Here is a 21,670-nt window from a genome sequence, read left to right as displayed (position 1 = left end):
TTTCCAACCTGTTCATCTTCTTCGTAAGAACAAATTAAGTTGACGATTGACGCAGAAAAAAGAAACAAAGAGGGAAAAAAAAGAGTAGGGTTAGGAAAATAGTAAAACAAAAAAACAAGGAAAAGCAAACTAGCGTTTAAACTGAGGTAATTTTTATTTGTTTATTCAACATTAGAAAGCTGAAGGTCCACTCGAACAGGTTCAAAATTGTCGTAAACGAGGTATAGTGTGATAAATCTTGAGATCTATATTCATGATTGTGAGTCCTAAATATTGGATAAATTGTCCTTTTCGATCTGTCAGTCAATTCGTCTTGGAATAGTCTTTGATTGTCCTTATGATCTCGTTTGTAGCAACTTCGCGTGACCACTATTAACTCAAAGTCACGCATAGGTCCAACTGGCTGGGGCTCGTTCATTGGTTAGTTCATTGGGTAGGAGTAAACGCTGAGCTGCCAGGCAATGCAAATTGGGCGGAAGTGTTACTCAACTTATTATCTGCTGTTTACGCGAATTTTTAGGCCGTTTTTGTCAAAGTTTGGTCATGATCTCTCGCTCCTGTACAGTTTGTAGTTTCTCCTGCTGAGGTAAGATGTATTTAATGAATACTAAGCTTAATACGTATGATGCACGATCCTCGCAGTAGAGAGCTCTTATGCAATAGCGAAAATCAGACCTGAAAAAAATCAGGCCTGTACGGGATTCGAACCACTGACCTCTGCGATACTAGTACAGCGCTCTACCAATTGAGCTAACAAGCCATCTGGGAGCAGGCCGTTAAGTTGATTCGTAATAAACCCGTGATGATAAATCTGATAAATATGAACTTCATATATACATTGTAACTAAGCTTAATGTAAGGTAGAACTGCAAAGTAATTATTGCAATCGATGTAAGGAATTTGGGCTTAACTGCAGAATATCCCGTCACTCCAAGTAAATTCCACGCAGCCGACCACGCGGTATCCAGAAATTAATTTATTTGAATAAGAATATGATTCATTTCATGGACAAATGAATTCAAAATGGCGCAGCACTCTTTTGTGCTGGTTACGCGGTGCGCTGTACGCCGTAATAACGAAGACACATTATGGTGCATTCTTCGTTTTTTGGTACGCGGTACTCGATGATAAATAATCTAAGCCAGGGGATTGTACATTCCTCTTTCTTTGAGATCGATAGCCTTGGGTAAAAGCCTATAAGTAATTCCACCTTCAAGACGCTGACATTTATCTGTGCGCGCTGATGAATAAATAATTTAAGACAGATTATCGTGTATTCCTCGCTCTTTAATTAAGCGTAAGTAATTCCACAGTCGAAACACTCACATTTTTACACTTCATTCCATGAACGCGATATTCCTCGCATTAAAAACGTGCAAACCTCAACAATATTTCCCGTTCTAAAATCGTGGAACCCAAATATTTGGCCAGGTTGTCTAAACCTTGTTCTATGTAGACACGTGCAATTGATAAACACAAAATTTTTCTGAGTGGCGAGTGGCACATGAAATTTCAAGCAACGAGCTATTTAGTCAGTACTCAAGTCTTCACAAGTTAGATGCGCACGGAGAATGCACTGAAGCACAATTGAAACTTGTGAGCGATATTCAAAGTTGTCAGAGTGTTTATTTGTTTGATTTTGAGTTGCTTTTATGTTCTGTTAATTCAGTTAATTTACAGAAAGTTGAAATTTATTGGCTGAAATTTTCTCTTAATAGTAGCATGCTGATTTCCTTAATACTTTGTTTTTTTCAACCAAGGTACCAAGTCACAACAGTCAGCTGATAATTATTTTAGTAAGATTTCTGCGCAGTGGCATACTTCATTATGCATACAGTTCTTGGATAAAGAAAACAATCAAAAAATTGGAACTGCGGCTTTGTTTTGGGGTTTTATGGAAAATTTTCCAATCTTTATTTTATGATTTAGACAACTCTTCAAAATGTCTCTTATTTCAATCAATCTTTCGTCACTTAAATAGGTCTTCTTAACCCTGTAACTCCCTTGATCTGATGGTTAATTCTCCCCTCTAGCTGCTACACATTTCTTTGTAAATTAGTTACAAGGATGTGGTGTTTGATCAAGAGTACTACCTTTTGTCATGAGTTTCAGTTTTCTCATGACTAGTTTGCTAAATAATGTAACGATATAGTGTGGAGAAATTACATGTTAACTAATCACTTCTGGGAGTTAAAGGGTCTGTAGCAGACAAGCAGACTACAATGAGCAGATCAGACCCATTCTTTCTTCTGTTTATGTGGGAATTTCAGATTTTTTGAGGTGAACAAAGTGTGATCTTTCATGTTTCATTGCAGTAATTTGGCTCATCATGATCAGTTTCAGACTGCATGGGTGGCAACTAGATCATAGTAGCCTGGGTTAAGCTTACCTTCTGATGTGAAAATATTAAGAGTCTTGCAAAGGAGAGTTTAGATCTTAGAAACTGAGCTAGTGAGTCCTCTGGACTTCTATGATTGGCCCAATAGAGTGGTTGATTAATCTCTGAGCAACTCTTAATGCAGTTCTGAGGGCTTATAAAGAGAAATGCATGATTTTGTTGTTATGACAACTACTAGTTCAAATCAAAACAAAAGGGAAACTGAAGAACTTTTGGGACAATGAATAATTTAAAATTCTCAGAGTTAAAGTGCTGAACACTCTTCCTTCATTATTTAAGCTCTTTAGACTTTATAAATGCCAGTAAAATTTTAAATCAATGAAGGAAAAGTACTGACAAAAACAAATAAATCAAGCATTGAAAATGATTGCAAACAGACAGAGCATGTAGCCACCTGAAAGTATATAATAGCCATGCATGTAGTGCAGCTGATTTGACTGGCTGGTTGATCGAAGTGTCCACTACTTGGTTATTTCTTTGTTATCCATACCTGCACATATAAATTTGATCATTTGTTAACAACTACTTTGGACTTTAGTAGTTGCTTGCCTCTCCAAAAACCTTAAATTAACTCAATCCTCTGCAGAATAAAATAAATTAATAATCTAAGTTTTTACCCTAAACTGTGCGCATGATAGCTTGACGCAGAGAATTATCTTCATGAACATTAACCTGTGAATTATTAACCTGTGTGCATGTTATGTTTATGGTAGTCACATAATCTGAGTTTGGCATTCAGTTCTCCTTTCTTTGTTACTTTGTGTGCAGAAGTCTTATGGAGGCGTTTTTAATGGAATTATTATATTAGCCATTGGGGAGATCATGTTCTCATCTGTGGGGAAAAAGGATGTCCTATGAAGATAAAACAATTTATGAAACTGGATCATTGGATAATGCAATTCACTGGTATATACCATTATGTTATATGAGCCAATATACCATAATCTACAAATATGGTAAGCATACGTGTTAGCTTAAAATAAAAGAGGGAGCTAAAAAATTTAATAATTAAAAATTTAAAAATTTGATTTAACATCAATAATAATAATAATAATAATTTAATATTTATATTGCACAAATTAACATGACTTGTGGATATGATCAAATGCGCATCACAACACTTTTCGGGGGACTTTGGTTGGACTGCATCAGGAGTTTGCAAACAATCGAAGGAAACTTATTTGAAGATGCCCCCTCCCCCCCAATTCCCAGTAAACAGGCCAGACCACATCACAGTAATCTCGTGAGTAGGTTCTTTAATGTCACCTGCCTAACCAAATTAACTAATTAATCGATGCAGGAGACAGGACCTACGGTTTATTCATCCTTATCCGAGAAGACTAGAATGTCTATCCATTTCTTGATATTATAGAAAGGTAGTGCATTCTCCTCAGTTATTTTAAGACCTTCAGTGTTGGTCCTGCTGGGGCTTGAACCATTGACCTCGACCTCCCGCACAACAGTCCAGCGCTCTAACCAATTGAGCTAACTGGGAGGCGGTTTTTAATAAAACAATCAGCCACATTTAAGATAGTATGTAAACAAGGTTGTGACATTACACTTTCTGTGTTTTCTAGAAATATTTCATAAAGTAAAATAGAACATTTATTGTGTTCATCTTAAACTCAGGGAGTGGGGGGAATTTGGCAGTTTTTAATAAAACTATTATTCCACTTGTGCTTGTTGGTTATGAGATGATTATAGTCAACTCGGCGCTATGCGCCTCGTTGGCTATCTATCATCTCATATCCAATGTGTGCTCATGGAATAATTGTTAAATGCAAAACCATATTCCCACTTAATTACATCGAGTTCCACCTTATTTGATGGTTTAACATATAGGTGGTATAACAATATATATTCTGAGTCCCAAAGGGGCAAGGAAATTATGAGCAAAAGTTGGAATCGTTTAGTATGGCCATTTTGGTGCTCTGTATTTTTGTAGTGTGTAAAATATGACTAAATGTAGGGGATCAGTTAACAAACAACATTCCCTTCCTATAGGTAGAAGTATTGTAAAAAAGGGATATAATCAATCAAGTAATGCACATTAATTTACTTTCTGGAAAGTAATTATGTGGGGTGGAAAGGAGCCTGCTCTCTTTAAAATTAACTTTTGGGAAGGCTTTGGGTAATTAAGCATCTTTTACAAACTTTTTTGTTATTTACTCGCTTTGAGGGGGTAATGGAGGAATTCTAGAAAGGTAATGCAAACCAGATCAGATGCAGTCAAGGTTTTTCATAACATTCAAGAATTCTCCCAACTCTCCGAGTTTAAGATGAAAACAGAAAATGTTCTATTTTTCTTTATAAAATATTTCTAGAAAACACAGAAAGTGTAATGTCACATTACCTTGTTTACTTACTATCTTAAATGTTCTCTAAATTGGAAAATAATCTTTGGGAAAATGAGCCACTAGGCTTGTAGTCTGTAGGCTTGTAGTCATAACTGACTTGAAAAGGAACTGTTTTTAAATAAGAGTGGGTGGAATGGAGGTGTCTTATCAAGTTTACTGTGACTGTTTGATAGAGTGATTTTAAGTGTAATTTAATAAATGGAATTTTTTCATTGTGCCGTTCCTTTACTGGTCAAAATTATCTCAAATGTTTTTTTTTTTTTTTTAATTTGCAGATGCTTTTTTTTCAGAAACTCTTCTGTACTCCTTTGATTTAAGAAAAAGATACAAATCAAACTAGTTTGATAAATTCAACTATGACACATTACATTACCACTCGTGGTAATTACATTACTTACCGGTGACAATCTACATGTCTGCTTACCTCAGATCACCAGAATTGTTTGGTATATACCAGGGAGAAGGTGGATTCATAAAGGTTATTTAACAATTATTCCATGAGTGCGCATTGGATATGAGATGATAGATAGCCAACGAGGTGCGTATGTTACAATGTACAGATATTAGATTATGGTATATTGGCTCATATACCATAATGGCTAAGCCAATAAAAAGTATTGAATTACAAATATCCAATGATCCAGTTTTTAATAATATCTATTAACACACAAATTAAGTCATAGAGTCACTTATTTATTGTGAAAGGCTTTGTGTCATTCTTGATAGTCACTGATGGCATTACGCTTCAGAATTCCATTGGAGTTTGATGTGGTGCTCCAGGGTAAGTGGAAACAAAATGAATTTTAAATCAGCAGCATACCGGCAACTTTATTTTTTAGTTCCTCTTACCTTAGCATGGATTATTTTGAAAGTTTCCTATGTCATAAATTATTAGTAAGTAAATCATTTAACTGAAAAACATGTCCATTTTCAAGTTATTAGAGAAAATAAGTAGATATGTATGTACATCATCATACATGTCTCAAAAAGCACCTGTACAATTGTTGATTTAAATTTTATCTGTGGTACCTGATGTCCATAAATTACTTAGTCAGTGATTTGATAATTGACAAAAAGTCACTTGTTTATATCCAGTTTTTATTTAGATATTTGATGGTTGAAAAGCAAAGAAAAACTGCCCATACAAGATTGCTACCTGGGCAAACCGAAGACCATCTGCAAACATTAAACATTTTGCTTCAAGTCTGTTCCTTTTATATTCCAATTTTTAATCCCCTGCAAACATTTAATGTAAATACGGTTCTCATGATAATCTGTGTTTAAGTTTTTAAATTTCTTTTGTGGCTATGTATTATGAAACAGGAAGTTCATCTGTGGGAAAATCGAGCTTGTTTGATAGATGTGTTTATGGGCGTTTTCCTGATTTCCAAGAATATCCCATGTGGAGAGGTGAGGTAAACGTTTCGTAATGAGCATACAAGCGATCAAATTATATTTTTGGGAGTTCAGTGATGTACCTCTTATCCAAAATGTTATTTGAATTTAAATTTGTGTTCATTTCTACTTTTAGTTGAGTTTGTTAGGAATGAAGTATATCTGCGTCATGGCATGTTGAGAGTGCAACTTCGAATATGGGATTGTCCTCATTTGGAAATGAACCTTTATCTAGATTTTTATAACTTCTCCCGTGGATTTGTTGCTCTGGTTTTGTATGACATAACACAGAGATGTACATTTGAGAGCGCAAAAGAGTGGGTTGACATTTTCTCTAAGCGGGTCGAGGGAGTTGACTTTGTAGCACTTGTGGGGAGTAAAGCAGATCTTGAGAGCAGACGGGAGGTGTCCTCTGAGGTAATTGATTTGTCCATATTTATATGATGCCATTGTACCACAGTACCGCTCAAGTGTCTTACCGCTCACGAGTACCGCACTGCAAGCGCGGAACACGCACACTGCGTGTCATAAAATGTGAACTTACGTTAGTGTAGATCAGTCAAACGGATCTTATTAAACACGCGTACAAAAGTGCGTGTAATAAGGCAAAAATATTCCATTGGTAATCCTTAAGATTTCCGACAAACACGAGCGTGTCACTCCACCCATTCTGGGACCGTTGATACATGGGAACACCCTACGAGTCTTTTGAAATCGTATTTGTGAGACGGAAAGTGTATGGAGCAACGATTGCGGGCAATTGACATCCTATTTGCTGAAACACCGACCTCTTCAGTTTTAACCGACCCCAACAACTCCATGCCCGTCACACAGATGTCAGCAATCTGACATTGGCACCATAGTTTTTCACGAGAATGATATAACAAACGGACCGACCAGAACTACCTTATTTGTCTATGATTTCGGAAGTAACCAGTCGTGCACGACTTATGCTATACCAGAGTGTTACAGTCAATAACATCATGGCAGAACGACCGTGACAATCACCACTAGTAACAACAGTCCTTCCTAAGGCCAGTTGCAATCGAATGATCAGACTGCACAATCAACTGTGGCTCCATAGTGTAGGCTATTTGCTGTAAAATCTAAATTCAGTTTTTATCATACTCGCGAAACTAACTTCATATTATTCTAGAAAAGCAGCCTGTACACGTAGTTATTGAGCAGTTGGAGACTTCAACTTTATCAGAATTTGTTCTTTTAGGAAGCTCAGAGTTATGCTGATGGAATCGATATTATTGAAATTTTCATGGAAGTGTCAGCAATGAGTGGTGAAAATGTTGAAGACCTGTTCTGCAAAGTAGGTATGTGGAATTTCCTATTCACTCGAGTCAAGTGGCACAAGAGCTTATCACGATTATTTTGGCGCGAAGTGACTTGGAGAATTGCTACTCCCACCACGATGAAGTATTGCTAGTCCATTGCAGCTTTTTGCCTAGCATTGCCCCATAAAGTAATGTCAGATGTCAAGCTTTTCTCGTAATGTTCATAGTTTCGAGAACCATGGGGGCTTCTAACGCTTTCCAGAATCTGTTGTCGTTCTTATCACTTTTTACTGGTCTCTGGTAAATATATGGGATGCAGGAGGTTTTCTGTTTTGCATGTGAGACAAATCTCCAGCAACACCACCTTCAAGTGTCATTATACAACCTTTATTTCTTTTCAATCATGTGATAATTGTTATATCAGTAGCCGCGTGCATTCTCAGACTGCCTATCGTTTTACTAACGCCAGTTTACTTGAGTAAAGAAAAAGCTCCCTTTGCAATTTGAAATTTCCTAATAGTACGTGTTTTTTAAACTAGCTGGGCTTCGTTAAACATCAGCGATTTCGTTCATGATGTTCCACATGACAGGTAAACCATATCTTAAAGAGTTCATGCCAACCACTGGCTAGAGTCAAGTCATCTGTTAAACGGCTTGAAAAGATCTTCCAAAAACTTTCTTTGAAGAGTCCCCGTAGGGAACATGACGTCTTCAAAAATAAAGAAGTTAATAGGACTAATGAGAGACAAAGAGGATGAAGCAGATCTGTAGATATGTCGATAGTGTCAGTGTCGGCATTTACGTTGAGCTGTTAAATAATTTTGGTTGTTGTTGATCTGTTTTGCATTTGTCTTTTGTCTCGTGCTTACATTTTTTCGTTATATCGGGGTATATTATACCTTTGGGCTTCTGGATTGTGTTCGTTATAACGAGGATTTCGCTTTATTGAGGTTCTTCCCCATACGTTGTAAGGTAACTTTTACCTGTAACTGTATAAAGTTTTGTTCATAGTGTCAAAACAAGGTTATTCCTGGTACCTCAACGAGAGTTATTAATTTTTCAAAGCTTTGTTTATCTTTCTTAGTATAGAACTCCAGCTCCAGACAGTGAATTACGATGTGATGCGTAACTTTTTTTTCTAATCCTATTTTGCAGCGGAACGTTTAACTGCAGCCATATCCGTCATCGACCAAGGAATTGCTACGAGAAAGGAAACGTTGGATCTAAGTAACAGGAATTTGTACAGGATTTCGCGGTATGACTTCCTGATTACAGCTATTCCCCCACGGCACCATTTACTTGCAAATATTCGAGTGCTGAATTTGAGCCAAAACAATTTTACATGGCTTCCTGATATTGCACTAGGCTTGGTAAACCTGACGTACTTATATGTAAATGACAACAGACTGTCCTCCCTGCCTGAAAGTATGAAATGCCTGGTAAGACTTCGAGAGCTGGATTTGAGAAATAACCAACTGAAGGAGCTCGGTGTAGTTAGAGAACTCTCTAAACTTGAAAAACTGTTTGTGGAAGGAAATCCTCTCAGACTAGAGGAAATTCGAAGTCTTGTTAAGCACATGGATAGAACTAAAAGAAGAGTCTTGATGGACATTGCAGGTAGGTGTTAACTATTACCATGGATGTTTAGCATACTCGTGTGCAATGTCAACTTGTGGGTACGATTGTGTGGCGTGATGGCTGCATTAATGTTTAACTTAGTTTGGTGTTTTAAGATGGACTTCTCTGTACGGATGAACGGATGAGAGCCTGAAGTAGGTCAAAGGTCAAGCCTTTTTTTCCATCGTTGGGTAGAGATCCATATTGCCATAAACACAATCTTCAAACATCCTTTTGCTAATTACGATTGCTTGCTTATGCTCTTTGTTATTTGAAAGGAATTCGATTCGTGCGAGTGTTTGATCAAAATTTGTTAGCAAATCCATCTGGCTCTACTGTCACGGAGTATTTTATTGAAGAAGATGTAGCAGTAGAAATCATACTTTTTTTGTTGTTGAACGTAGTTTTAATGTACTTTACAGTGTAAAACCCTTTTTCAGGTATTTCATAGTTTAAAAAAGAACCTTGCTTGAAGGTTATTATTGCTTGAATCATTTAAATTAATCTTTTGACAGCCGATTTAATGTTCATCGTAGTTCATTATAAGAATGTCCTCACCCGTGTTGTATTCATAGTTCGACCATTTACTGCAGAACTGTTCTTTTTTTCTACAATTTGCGGTTGGAGAGAGCTTTTGAATTGTGCAGTTATAGGGAAGTCTATTAATAATAATGTGAAATATAATGTAATATTAACGTTTCCTTTTCCCTCGCTTGCAGCTGTAGCCCCTTCCGAAATTTTGGCGAAAGGTCATTCTGCAAAAATTGTTTATGAAAAGGCCCTTAGAGATGGATTTGTGAATGTTTATCGAGGTCGCATAGTATTGGTTGGCCAGGATCGTGCTGGTAAAACAAGTTTGAAGAAGACGCTCTTAGGTCTGCCATTTGACTTCAAGGAACAAAGTACGGACGGAATCGAAATTGAGCCGTCAAAGTTTGAAATTGAAGTTGACCAGATTAAGAACTGGACTCCAACTTCCAACAAGTCAAGTTTATCTGAATGTTCGGAATATAAAACATGCATAGCAAAAATGTTAGCCACAGAACGGTATCACACGATTGTTGGTAGTAAGAAGGAAGACTCCAGAATGAATTCAACATGGGCCCAGCCTAAGGAGGAACGAAAAGTGGAGTCAGAAAAAGAATTAAGCACTAAAGATGCTGTCGCTGATGAGGTCTGTTTCCTACGTTTTCACTTTGAACCTTGATTTTTTCGGTATGAAACGCATAGAATAATGTAAAAACGGTTTACACTTAAAACGCTTATTTCATTGCTTTGACATAACGAGATAGATATCGACACTGACTGTGTAAATGGGAATGCATGAACCATGCAATTTCTTACGCAGTTTGGTATCCACATTATTTTTCGTCTCATTTCAAAATCTTAGGTGTTTCTGAAAGAGGACTCGGCCACTAAGTTTGCAGATAGATCGTCGTCAAGTGAAATTCGTCAAGGAGAGAAAGGGAAGAGTTCTGATTACAGTATGACTCCAAGCAGAAAGTTTGAAATGGGTATCAACGCAACCGCTCTTCCTAATGCCGTTAAAAAACATGCTGATCAACTCTTAAAGAACATGGTCCTTGAAGGTGTGGATGTAGAAAGTAAAAATATTAAGGAAGGAACCACTATAACTGCAGATGTGTGGGATTTTGCGGGTCAACATCTGTACTATGCTGCTCACCCGGTATTTCTTTCGTCAAGAGCTGTATACATTGTAGTTCACAACCTTAGCAAGCCACTGAATGCCCAAGCTCAGCCATGTGTCAGACAGGGAACTCATGAAGTAACTTTGGAGAACCCGAACAATGAGACAAATCTGGAGAATCTGCTTTCGTGGCTCATGACAGTTCGTAATATGAGACCAACTGGAGAGGAAAAAATTGAAACTTCTAACCTGCCCTATCTCCGGCCCCCGGTGTTCATTGTCGGTACCCATGCTGACAAGCCTTGTGAAGATACTAAGGATGTAACATCTAAGATACACCGTGAGATTTCCAGTAAGGAATGTGGAAAGCACGTGATCAGACCTTTCTTCTGTATTGATAACACACAAGCTGGCAGATCATTTGCTTGGAAAATCTGGAATTTCTTTACATTTCGAAGAAATTGTCAAACAGGTAAATCATGTACTTAGGTTCAACATCATGTGTTCATGAGGTTTACTTTCATTTCTATCGAGAACAGACAAACTCATCGTTAAATAAAGTTGATTGGATTCACGGGAGATTTTCTAGTAGATTTTTTCACATCTTATTCATGGCATCGGTTTGTTCCCAATCTGGATATTTTCCTACTAGTCATGCTGGCATCCTCTTGGTGCTTCTGTCATTCCTGGAATTTTTTAGTATGAGTTTCCGCTATTTTATTTGGTTCATTTCTTGTTGTATTAACCCGGATTGCATATTTTAATACTATGGAGAATGTTTCCGTTAACCAAATTATCTTTAACTGGTGAAATTTATAATTCATGGCAGAAAAAAGTAAATTACAAGTTGAGTGCCACAGCGGAGAGAGACCTCTCCGAATACGAAACTGTTGATCATACTCTTGATCATAGTTGCCATCAAAATTGCATCGAAAGTCCAAAGAGAAAGTTCTGCTCCTCCTTGGTTGCTCTTAACGGTACTTATTGTTTGATGTCATTTATTATTGAAAGGTCAAGAAGGAGACAATGATAGCACCAGTGCCAGTGGAATTCATGCTCTTCGTGCGAGAATCCTGGAAATCCTTCAACAGGAACCTTATATGGGAGAGAAGATACCAGTGAGGTAAAATATGATGTATGATGATTCAAGCACGAGATGTTGAGCTCATTTTTTTCCAGTACTGCTTAGCTTAATGTGTAAGGTACTTTGCCATCATATTACATACCGGTGAAGTTATAGAAAGTACAGCCTAAAGGGTACTTTGACGACTCCGCTTTGGGCTTAAAACCACCGTGTCAATGCCTTCTCCTAAATTGGTAATACAATTTATCAAACCTTCGTTTGTTATGTGTTGAATTTAAACTTAGTTGAAATCTGGTAATAAATAACATGTTTTTGTTTCCCCGCATAATTTGTTAAAACTCTTTGGATCAATGTAAGGAATGCTACAAATATCAATTTTTACACGGTCAATTCGTACAAATTGATATTCCTTTAGACCGGGAATTTGTTTTTGGAGTGTAAGGCGACGAGCGGAACAACTTATTTTCTCCTGTTGCTTTTTTTTAATTTTTGTTTGAACTTGTTACGTGTTAAATTAGCATGTTAACATGGCTTGTACATGTGATGTATCCACGAAGGATATTGAACATGATATCGAGCCATATTCGAAAGTTCCATTTAGACATTTCTAAACTTTGCCACGTGCAACATGGTAAGTGAATTGTTGCTAAGTGAATTCTTCATATTTCTAGATGGTTCAACTTCGAAAAGGTCATTGAATCTTTGGTAGCTGAAAATGTATACCACACGAATATTGCCAATCTTCAAACCTATGCCAAGGATGTGTGTTTTATAGAAGACGATGAACAGTTTCATACCATGTTGAGTTTCTATCACGACCTTGGTATGATCGTGAGACACCGCAATACAGTCATTCTGAAGGTGCAGTGGCTGGTTAGCCTATTCAAGAAACTTGTAACCATTCCACCATTCAAAAAAGCGGTAGGAAAATTTAATTTACTGTGCACCGAGTTCATCAAAAAATGCAGGATGTGTTACCTTTCTGCCACTTCACATAAAAAACAATGATTGTCTGTTTGTTAGTTTGATTGTTTCATCATATTGTTGGCACCTTCTACAACATTTTAAGTTTTCTTTATAACCTGCATGTCTTCCCTCTTTCTCCTTTCAATATTGCGTAATGTAAACAAAGTGTTCAATCATTTATTGCAATTTTGTTTGGGAGGGGGTGAAGGGGGTAAGGGGCACGTTCAAGTATCCAATTAGAGATGAATTACAAGATTTTTGTTCTTACGTCGAGTGGAGATTTTTTGTCCACCCTCTAAGGGGAGGCGTACCAACTTCGTTTTAACCACTAATTGCAGCTTTAGTAATGGGGAAAGAGCAGATTTTTTAGGTAGGTCCACTGTAAAATGAATAGAGCGTTTTCAAGAAAAAACTGTTGTGAACCTATTTTGAATAGGGTCTTTGTGGTTTCAGGATCCTGTGCATTCTAAGTACTGGCTTGAGCTCGAGAGAAGTGGTGTCCTTAAGATGGAGCTTGTTGATCACGTTTTCTCCACTCTTATTCAGCAAGGCGTTAACAAAGAAGACATCTTGGACATGATGGAACAGTTTGGTTTGATTGCCAAATACTCACCATCCCTGGCTGACGTTAAGTATTTTGTCCCATGTCAACTGAGATCCTCACCTAAAGAGCTTTGTGACATGGTACCGTCTCCTACAGATCCTTGTCCTTTGTATCTTCATTTCCAAGAAGGGTTTGTCCCGCATGGTCTCTTTACCCGCCTTGTCTCAAAATCAGTGTCCTGGTGTTGTGCGAATGGATCGTCACAGCAACCAAAACTCTACCAGAATGGTGCATGGTTCGTTCTTGAAGGAAGCGTCATGCATGATATGATTCTGATTTGTAAAAAGAACGTCATAAAAATCCTCTTGAGACAAAGAACTGAAGATGAAGCAGTTCCAGTGTCTCACTCAGCTTCAGAGGAAGTTGCTAGAAGTGTGCGATTGTTTGTAGAGAAAGTTCTAGAAAAGATGTCAGAGGAGTTCCCATACCTGAGCAGGCTGCAGTATGAATTTTGTGTTGAATGCCCCTACTGTCGGCAGGGAAGCCGCCAGTGCACAAACCACAAGCAAGTGTCCTGTGCAGAAGATGACTGCTTACACCTGCTTGAATTAAAACAAGGGCAGAATTTGATATGTATGGAAAGCATGTCTGAGAAAGTACTTAGAGTTTCTGGGCAAGAAAAATGGTTCTTAAACCAGGTTTGAAGCATTCTTGGTATGTCCCTCGCAATAGTGAACGGAGGTCTATTAAAAAGAGCTTATGTTGGCTGCAATGATATTGCATTGTGCTAGGTTTTTGAACAGTTTCAGTCACTGGCATCCTCTGAATTGAAATACTAAATTTAGAAAATCGTCCTGTGCATTAGATAGTTTAAAATAGCTTACCTCAAATCCGTAAATACTTCAGCAATACTTTACGAGATTCTATATTGCGCAATTGCGGACTTCACTTTTTTTTTCGGTGATGAATACGTATAAGGAGTTTGCAAAAGGTCTGTCGATCTGGATTTTATTTTCGTGATAGCAAACAGGATGTCATACTCTTTTGACAAAATAAGTTTGTTTCAGTTAAAATTGTTTTATGTATCGTACTTGCAAAATGACCAGCTTTCCTTTAAATGTATCTCTGTTGTAATTTTCCAAAAGGTTTTGGCTCCGTCAGTGATAAATACCTCACAAGCTGCACCAGTTGGTGGTCACCCCGCAAAGTCCAACAAAGCAATGAGAGTTACTCTTCTGGCCAATGAGTGGAATTCATCACTGGGGGGTTTGTCCACCATCAATCGACAGCTTGCCATACTTTTGGCCAAACGCACTGAATTGGAAGTCTCTCTCCTAGTTCCACAATCTGCTTGTTCTGAAGAAGAGAAGAGAGCTGCACAAAGTCACAAGATTGTCATCAAAGAGGCAGAGAGACGTCCAGGCTTCGACCCTCTTGATTGGTTGAGCTTTCCCCCGAAAGACCTTGTCATCGACGTGGTCGTGGGTCATGGAGCCAAGTTAGGTAAGCAAGCCCAAATCATTAGAAAGTCTCACTGCTGCCAGTGGATACAAGTAGTGCATACTGCGCCTGAAGAGCTTGGAATGTTTAAAACCTACCCAAGAGCCATTGCCAGAGGAGAAGAGAAGACTACCGCTGAAGTAGACTTGTGCAGATTGGCAAATCTAGTCGTAGCAGTAGGACCCAAGTTGACGGAGGCCTACTCTGCCTATCTTCGCTCCTGCGAGAAGCAGCAAGATATCATGTCGTTCACTCCTGGCACATTCAAGGAGTTTTCCACCCTAAAACAAGCCTCAGTTGACTCTGAAAAGTTTAGAGTGTTGACCTTTGGTCGTGGTGATCCAGAGGACTTCGATCTGAAGGGGTATGATATCGCCGCCAGAGCAGTGGTTGAATTGAAAGAAAACGCCTACCATCTGATCTTTGTGGGTGCACCTGAAGGAAAACAGGAAGCAGTTATGGAAAATTTGCTGCAAAGTGGCATATTAAGACGACAGCTGACAGTGAGAAAGTTTTTGCAAAGTAAGGAGAAATTGAAAGAGTGTTTTTGTGAAGTTGATCTCTGCATTATGCCATCCCGGACGGAAGGGTTTGGTTTAACCGCATTGGAAGCCTTGTCGGCTGGTCTTCCCATTCTTGTTAGTGGAAACTCGGGATTGGGAGACGCACTGCGCACTGTACCATCCGGCAAATCTTTTGTGGTTGATTCTGAGGACCCCAAAGTGTGGGCTGAGGCAATTGCTGGTGTCCGAAAAAAGAAGAGAGCCCAACGTCTTCAAGACATTGAACGACTTAGGGCAGCATATGAAGAGCATTTTAGCTGGGAGAAGCAGTGTGACCTTCTTGTCGATAAGATGTGGCACAAAGTATATGGTGCAGGTGTGTTGATGGTTTTTATACTTCGTTTCATAGAAAAGTGTTGTGTTGTTGTATCCCGCATTAATCCTGTCATTGATGTGAAAACATCATGTACCACGAAATAGGTTTCTGAAATAAAACATCTTGTACCACGAAATAAGTTTCTGAAACAAAGTCTGATAGATAGTTTTAAATTTTTTTGTATAACATCACTGTTTGCAAAAATGTAAACGATTTGCACCAGCTGATAGGAGTTAAATAACAAAGCTAAAGAAAGAACCTTCTAAAAAACAGTTGTATCCATACATTTGTAAACCTTTATTTTTAAGCCTGACAAAGTTTATATTGTAGATAGAATAATAAAGATGGTGGGTTTTTCATCTCGGTAAAACTTACCATATTTCGTTTTCTATTTACAAAACATGATGCTATCGACATTGCCGATCCTAGTAGTATGCTGGACGCTTGTCATCTATGAGCTTGGTAATGGTTTTGCTCGCTATAGAGTTTCTGTGGCTCTGCGGTAGAGCATCGGAGCGCGGAATCCAAAGGTCTGAGATTTCATGCTTCATGAGGACTCAGAATACTATTCTCTGTCCCACGCTTTTGACAAGACAAAAAAACATCTTTCTCTAAATTTGATATCGGTTATTAGCCTTACTGAGAACTCCTCGCCGTATTTTTCAATTTTTTTAAGTCTTCCCTCGTAGCCGGAAGAAGAGCCTTGTTCCTGTCAGTGAAAGTTTTGGATCAATTTGAGTTCTCATGAAGTATTTGTACATACATGATCCTGTTAATTAAGAAAGATCTCGTTCATTTGATGGTTGCGCCCTCCAAATAAAACGAAATCCGAGTAGCTGATTGAATAACTGTCCCTCACAGCCCTTATTTGGGCGGATAGTAAACCACTGGCAGTTTACTTGTGGCCAAGCCAGGTCATAAAAAAGTTTCACGTAGCTTGTTGTACCGATACCAAAAGAGTTCCCGGTGGATAAAAATGATATTTATTGTAAACTTTAACTTCGGTCTTAAGTGTGACGGATTCTCTTCCAACTACAATTTATGATTCAAAGAAAAACAGCTAATATGATTTTTTTTCAAGGACTGCTCGATCGAATCATCCAGAATCTTCAGAGGATGCAACTCTGCGCAAGCAAGGTCGAAAGTAGCACTAACTTGACAGAAGAGTTAACAGCGATTGTAACAGATAAGGGCTTTAGAATTTCTAACAATCCAGGGTCAGGAAACTGCATGTTCCAGGCCTTGTCAGAACAGCTTGAAACCGTCAATGGAATCAAAATCCAACATGGCCAGTTGAGACGATCTTTAGTTCAGTACCTCGAGGAAAACCCAAAACTGGTGAGTTACTGTAAGCTACAGTTACTGTAAGCTAGGTACAGTTACTGTAAGCTAGGTAAAGAGAACTTGGGGTTGATCATCAGTTTTTGCTGCTGTGTTTATTTCTCTCTCCGTCACACGAACTGTTACTCCTCCTTGTTGGGACACTAGTCCTTTTCACACCAGATATCTGCAAGCATTTTTTCAGGTTGGCTTGACAATTTTCCTTGCGTTTACATGTACACTCACGCGTAGAGAGAGGTGTACTTTGACAGTGAGTTGTCTTGTACAAGAGTACGATAAGACAGTCACGCTATACAGGATTCTGTGAAGAGCTGTTATCGTGGATCTCAATTTCTCAAGCAAGAGGCACCGCAGTCTCCGTCCATGCGCATTCTCTTGTATTCAGATGGACTCTCTTGCAGAATGTTGTACTTAGTTATGTTAGTCGCAAGCTTAGAGAAATATGCCTTTCAGAATCAATGCGCTACCGTCAGTTTAGCTCGGCTCTAAATGAGGCGAAGTTGTTTGAAGACCCTCCCACCGGTCTAAGCGATATCTTGAACGACTATGTCTTCCTTTCTTTATTTTTGACTTAGTTAACGTTTTACTCCCGGTGAACAGGTTGACTCTTTTGTGGCGATATCTATTTGGAATCGAAATATTTATTGCTGTTTTTGTTACAGCCGGATGGAACAGATCTGTCTCACTTTGTTCATGGACATGAAACGTGGGTTGATTACTTAACATGCATGAAACAAGATGGCGCTTGGGGAGATCACCTCATTCTCTGTGCAGCAGCAAATTGCTTTAAAACGTGCATTCATGTGGTCAGCAGTCTACACAATGATGTAGTCATCAGGCCACATTGTCATGTTGATGAAAGCAAGCCACTAGTACTGGGACATATTCATGAGGTACACTATGTCAGTCTTCAACCCATACAGGGTAAGAGTGGAACACAGCACAGTACACATGCTCTTCAATGTGAAAATGATTACTAAAACTGAAGTTGGAGCACTCGGACTGTTAACTCTTCTCGAATCTTTGCGAGTAGTCAGATTTAACAGTGGGAATGAACGAAGCTTTCCACTTCCTTACTGGTACAACACAGCAGTGTCTTAAGTGACTTAAGATGCACTTTTGCTATTGTTTCATGAGTCCTACAGAATCATAAATTAAGCTTCAAACTATATTCTTTCTCCATGGCTCTCAGAAATGATAGCAATGTTACTTGAAAATGATCATTTCTAGTTTGTCGTGAAAAGATGGTAACCGAAGAAAACGTCTGAAAAGCAAATTTGACATTCATTCATCTAGTTTTTTAGCCATACTAAGATAAGTTATTTGTATTTGAACAAGAGTCACTCGCTGAGAGAACTTTGCGAAGTAGTCAGAAGTGTTCACGAACCACACTTGCTAAGTATGTAATCGACCTCATGTACGCCTTGCCCCGTTATAACCCGTATTATATCCGGGACGTTACCTCTCATATGATGGGCTGAGTTTTTGTTGATCCGCATCTTTGCCCCCAGTGTTTTTCTCGAGGTTCTCCTTTATTACCCATAAATCAACATTCCCAATTCCAACCCCTATGCGGAGAACCATTTTTGGATATGCAACTGTGAAATTCTTGTTTGTTTTCTAATTGCAGTGTTTTTCGTTGTGTTTACAGGCTAAAGTTACTCAAACGGGTATGGTTTCAAACCGACAAGACTTTCACAAAGAATCAGAAGGCAACTATTAAATACTGGTGTTGACCATGTGCTCGACTGAAAATATCAGCTGCAGATGAAACATAGCTTTTCAGAGGTCGTCGGTTGTTCGGTTTGGATGAGCTTTGTCAATGATGCTGCTGCTATCGATTTTTCGTGGTTTTATTGGTATTTTGATTTGAAAGAAAGAGTTTTTTTTAGAAATTGCTATCAATATTCGGCTGAATATTTAAAGTTGATTAATTTTAGGCAACTTTTGCGTCTAAATACATTATGATGCCGAGTAGTCGTTATTCACCCCTCACCAACAAGAAATATTCTGGTAGCAGCTCTTCTCTAAATTTATCGTCAAGAAATGGAAAGTCACAAAAAAGTGTTTCTCTGCTTTAATCTTGTTTTACATGTACATAAAGGTTTTAGCCTGATTACTTGGGATATAGCTTTTACAACCACATCGATCGAATGTTTAGGTGGTGAGAAATGATCCTCGTGAAAATGCGTTTAATGCAATTGTTTTAATCGTGCATATTGTATACTATGTAAGTTCCTTTCTCTGAAAATAATTTAGCAAGGAAATTTTAGATAGATGACCCTTTGGTCGGGAAAACCAAATATAGGGCAGGATTCGTGTTGGAATGACAACGTTAATGTTTAAATTTCCCTAAGAAATAGATAGAGCGTGTTTATTTTTAGTGAGAACTGCATCGTGAAACTCACTTTAGCTAACCACAACCAAAAAAAACCAAGAGCTTAACCTGTGAAATTTTCAAAAGACTCTTGTTAAAGGGAAATTCGTGTCCAACTTCTAAAAGACGAGTTTTCTGTGTTTGCATTAAATCACTGCGGCCCAGTCTGCCTAGCTTTTTACGCTTCCAAATTTTATTCTGTGAAAGAAATGACAATCTTGAGATATCTTGTAATTCACTACAATTTACTTTGTAATTGCACGACTGATAATTTATTACTGAAAGAGAACGCCTTAACAAAAATGTGAATTCAATTATATCCAATCAGAATTTCAGAAATTATAGTTAGACCCCCACTCTATGAACGTAAACTCTTTCGAAATTTTAACCTTTTTACCTTTAATCTAACAGAGAAACGGGTGAGGATATGACTCTCACCTGTTTGTAAGAGAGCGCTTTTCGATTAGGTGTGGTATAACCGAAACCAAACTTACCCTAACGACCGATCAGGAGAAAGGAAAATATCATACAGAGCTACCAAGAGCTCAAAATGAAGCGCGGTTGTTTTTAGTTTTGAGCTTGCTTGATTATGAGAATGGCCACGATTTTTCTTTGCCGAAAAATAGTAAAGTTAAACAAAATCAACGCTATCCAGGATTATTCTCGATGCTCAATTTAAAATTTCTCTTTCAGGTCTTCTTTTTTAACAACCTCTTTGAAAATTGGAGAGATAAAACATTTCCTTGAAAGCTACCTCACTGCTCATCATCGCACCATCTATTGAATGAATGGCGGAAGGTTTATTAAAAATTGGTTTGTCATAAACTGAGTTTAAATAGAAACCTGAGCTAAGGCCACAAACGGAATTTTTACGTTAGTCAATAAACCTTGACAAGAATTACTAGTTTAATTTCTCCTAACAATATCCCCCCCCCCGATCAAACGCCGAGGTCATGAGTTGAGAATGAGGAAAGTGATCACCAACTGAAGAACTTCTTGATGTCCTTGATTGCTAAACAATTTCTCCTCCCCAGGGCTATAACAAAGTAATAGAGAACGGTAAACACTTTCGCAATTTTACCTTTTTACCAGTGTAGATAAGTACATATGAAATAACTGCAGTGAACAGTTTGAGAGAAGAACACAACTGCTCTTGTAAACAATGCTCTGCTGTAGGGCTTTATGCAATGTGTTGCTCAGTAGCAAAGTCTTGTAGTTATTAGAATTCCATAACCCTATGTTGCATAGCTGACTGAGGAAATAAATTATATAGTAACATGGGCATCAACAGGTATCTAAAAAAGGAAGATTTATACACGAGTCTTAATATTTATAGAGCTGAGTTATCGGTCCAAATTAAAGCTCATAGCTATGGGATGTTGTCCAGTGGTTTAAACAATACAAGAAAGAAAGTTGGAAAACTTAATTTTCAACAACTACAGGGGAAATACAGGGTTTTTATAGTGGCTTGCAAGTTACTGTTAGGTATTACTTGTATTTTTCAACAAACAGTCAGAACAAAGTACATGTTCTCCTTGACCTATGAAGATACTTGTGAACCTGCAATACAACAAATTAAAATAAGTGGTATACCATCATTATTACAAGCTTTTTTGTAACACTGTTACAAAGAAACTTGAAACAGGTATTATTCACTACGAAATGCAATTTTTGTCTTTCACATCTGACATGGACCTTCATCAAATCAGACACATGCAAAAGCACAGACGAAAATATAGTTATGATAATTTGGAGCCCGCTCCAAAAATGAAAAGACTGCAGCAGATATATTTTAGAAACAAAATCAAATTCAAAGTTAGACAACAGCACAAGAGTGAGACAATCCCAACTATTGATATCTGCATTAATTAATTCAAAGAGAAAATCAGGGAAGGTCCTTACTGGTATGCTGTGTATGCGATGTTTTCACGATGAAATATACTTCCTTGCTTTCAGACCATTACGATTACAATTTCATAATATATCTTTTTTAACACACACATCAATTGGCATGTACTTATCACCCTTGGGAAGGGGGACTCCTTAAATAAAAAGGACTGGGGTGCTCGTTGTACCTTTTAGGGGTTAAAAAAGGTGGGCTTGGTACCCCTTAGGCTGTTTAGCCTCAGAAGGTCCTCAGCAGCAGCTCCTGTGATATCTTTTAGGGTATTGTACCAAAAATATGTGACAGTGCGTTGTTGTAGAATTGGTGTCTTTCAGGGATGAGAAAAAATTTTATGCTACGCCTACAAATCAGGAGCTTGGTATCTCTTAGTAT

General features: G+C 38.0%; 1 protein-coding gene across 7 annotated transcripts; it reads left to right on the top strand.

Annotated features, from left to right (window-relative positions):
- Nucleotides 1–449: 449 nt before the first annotated feature.
- LOC148739294 (uncharacterized) lies at nt 450–20,766 on the top strand. 7 transcript variants are annotated; one of them, XM_088747726.1, is made up of 17 exons: nt 450–586; nt 3,167–3,354; nt 5,185–5,293; nt 5,482–5,536; nt 6,079–6,165; nt 6,287–6,567; nt 7,376–7,475; nt 8,592–9,053; nt 9,773–10,227; nt 10,444–11,173; nt 11,713–11,824; nt 12,457–12,706; nt 13,205–13,993; nt 14,441–15,674; nt 16,756–17,012; nt 17,678–17,939; nt 18,667–20,766. In XM_088747726.1, the coding sequence occupies exons 4-17, from the start codon at nt 5,488–5,490 to the stop codon at nt 18,669–18,671; spliced, it is 5,073 nt and encodes a 1,690-aa protein (XP_088603852.1). In that variant the 5' UTR covers nt 450–586; nt 3,167–3,354; nt 5,185–5,293; nt 5,482–5,487; the 3' UTR covers nt 18,672–20,766. The 7 variants fall into 7 exon arrangements, with proteins under 7 accessions (XP_088603852.1, XP_022809187.2, XP_088603851.1 ...); XM_022953452.2 differs by having other exon boundaries at nt 5,185–5,536; nt 8,592–8,691; nt 8,842–9,053; XM_088747725.1 differs by having other exon boundaries at nt 5,185–5,536.
- The last annotated feature ends 904 nt before the right edge of the window (nt 20,767–21,670 follow it).

This window comes from Stylophora pistillata, chromosome 2, assembly GCF_964205215.1.
Source record: "Stylophora pistillata chromosome 2, jaStyPist1.2, whole genome shotgun sequence".
Taxonomy (NCBI): Eukaryota; Metazoa; Cnidaria; class Anthozoa; order Scleractinia; family Pocilloporidae; genus Stylophora; species Stylophora pistillata.
The sequence above is the reverse complement of the archived record's forward strand: the minus strand, read 5'-3'. Positions and strand labels throughout refer to the sequence as shown.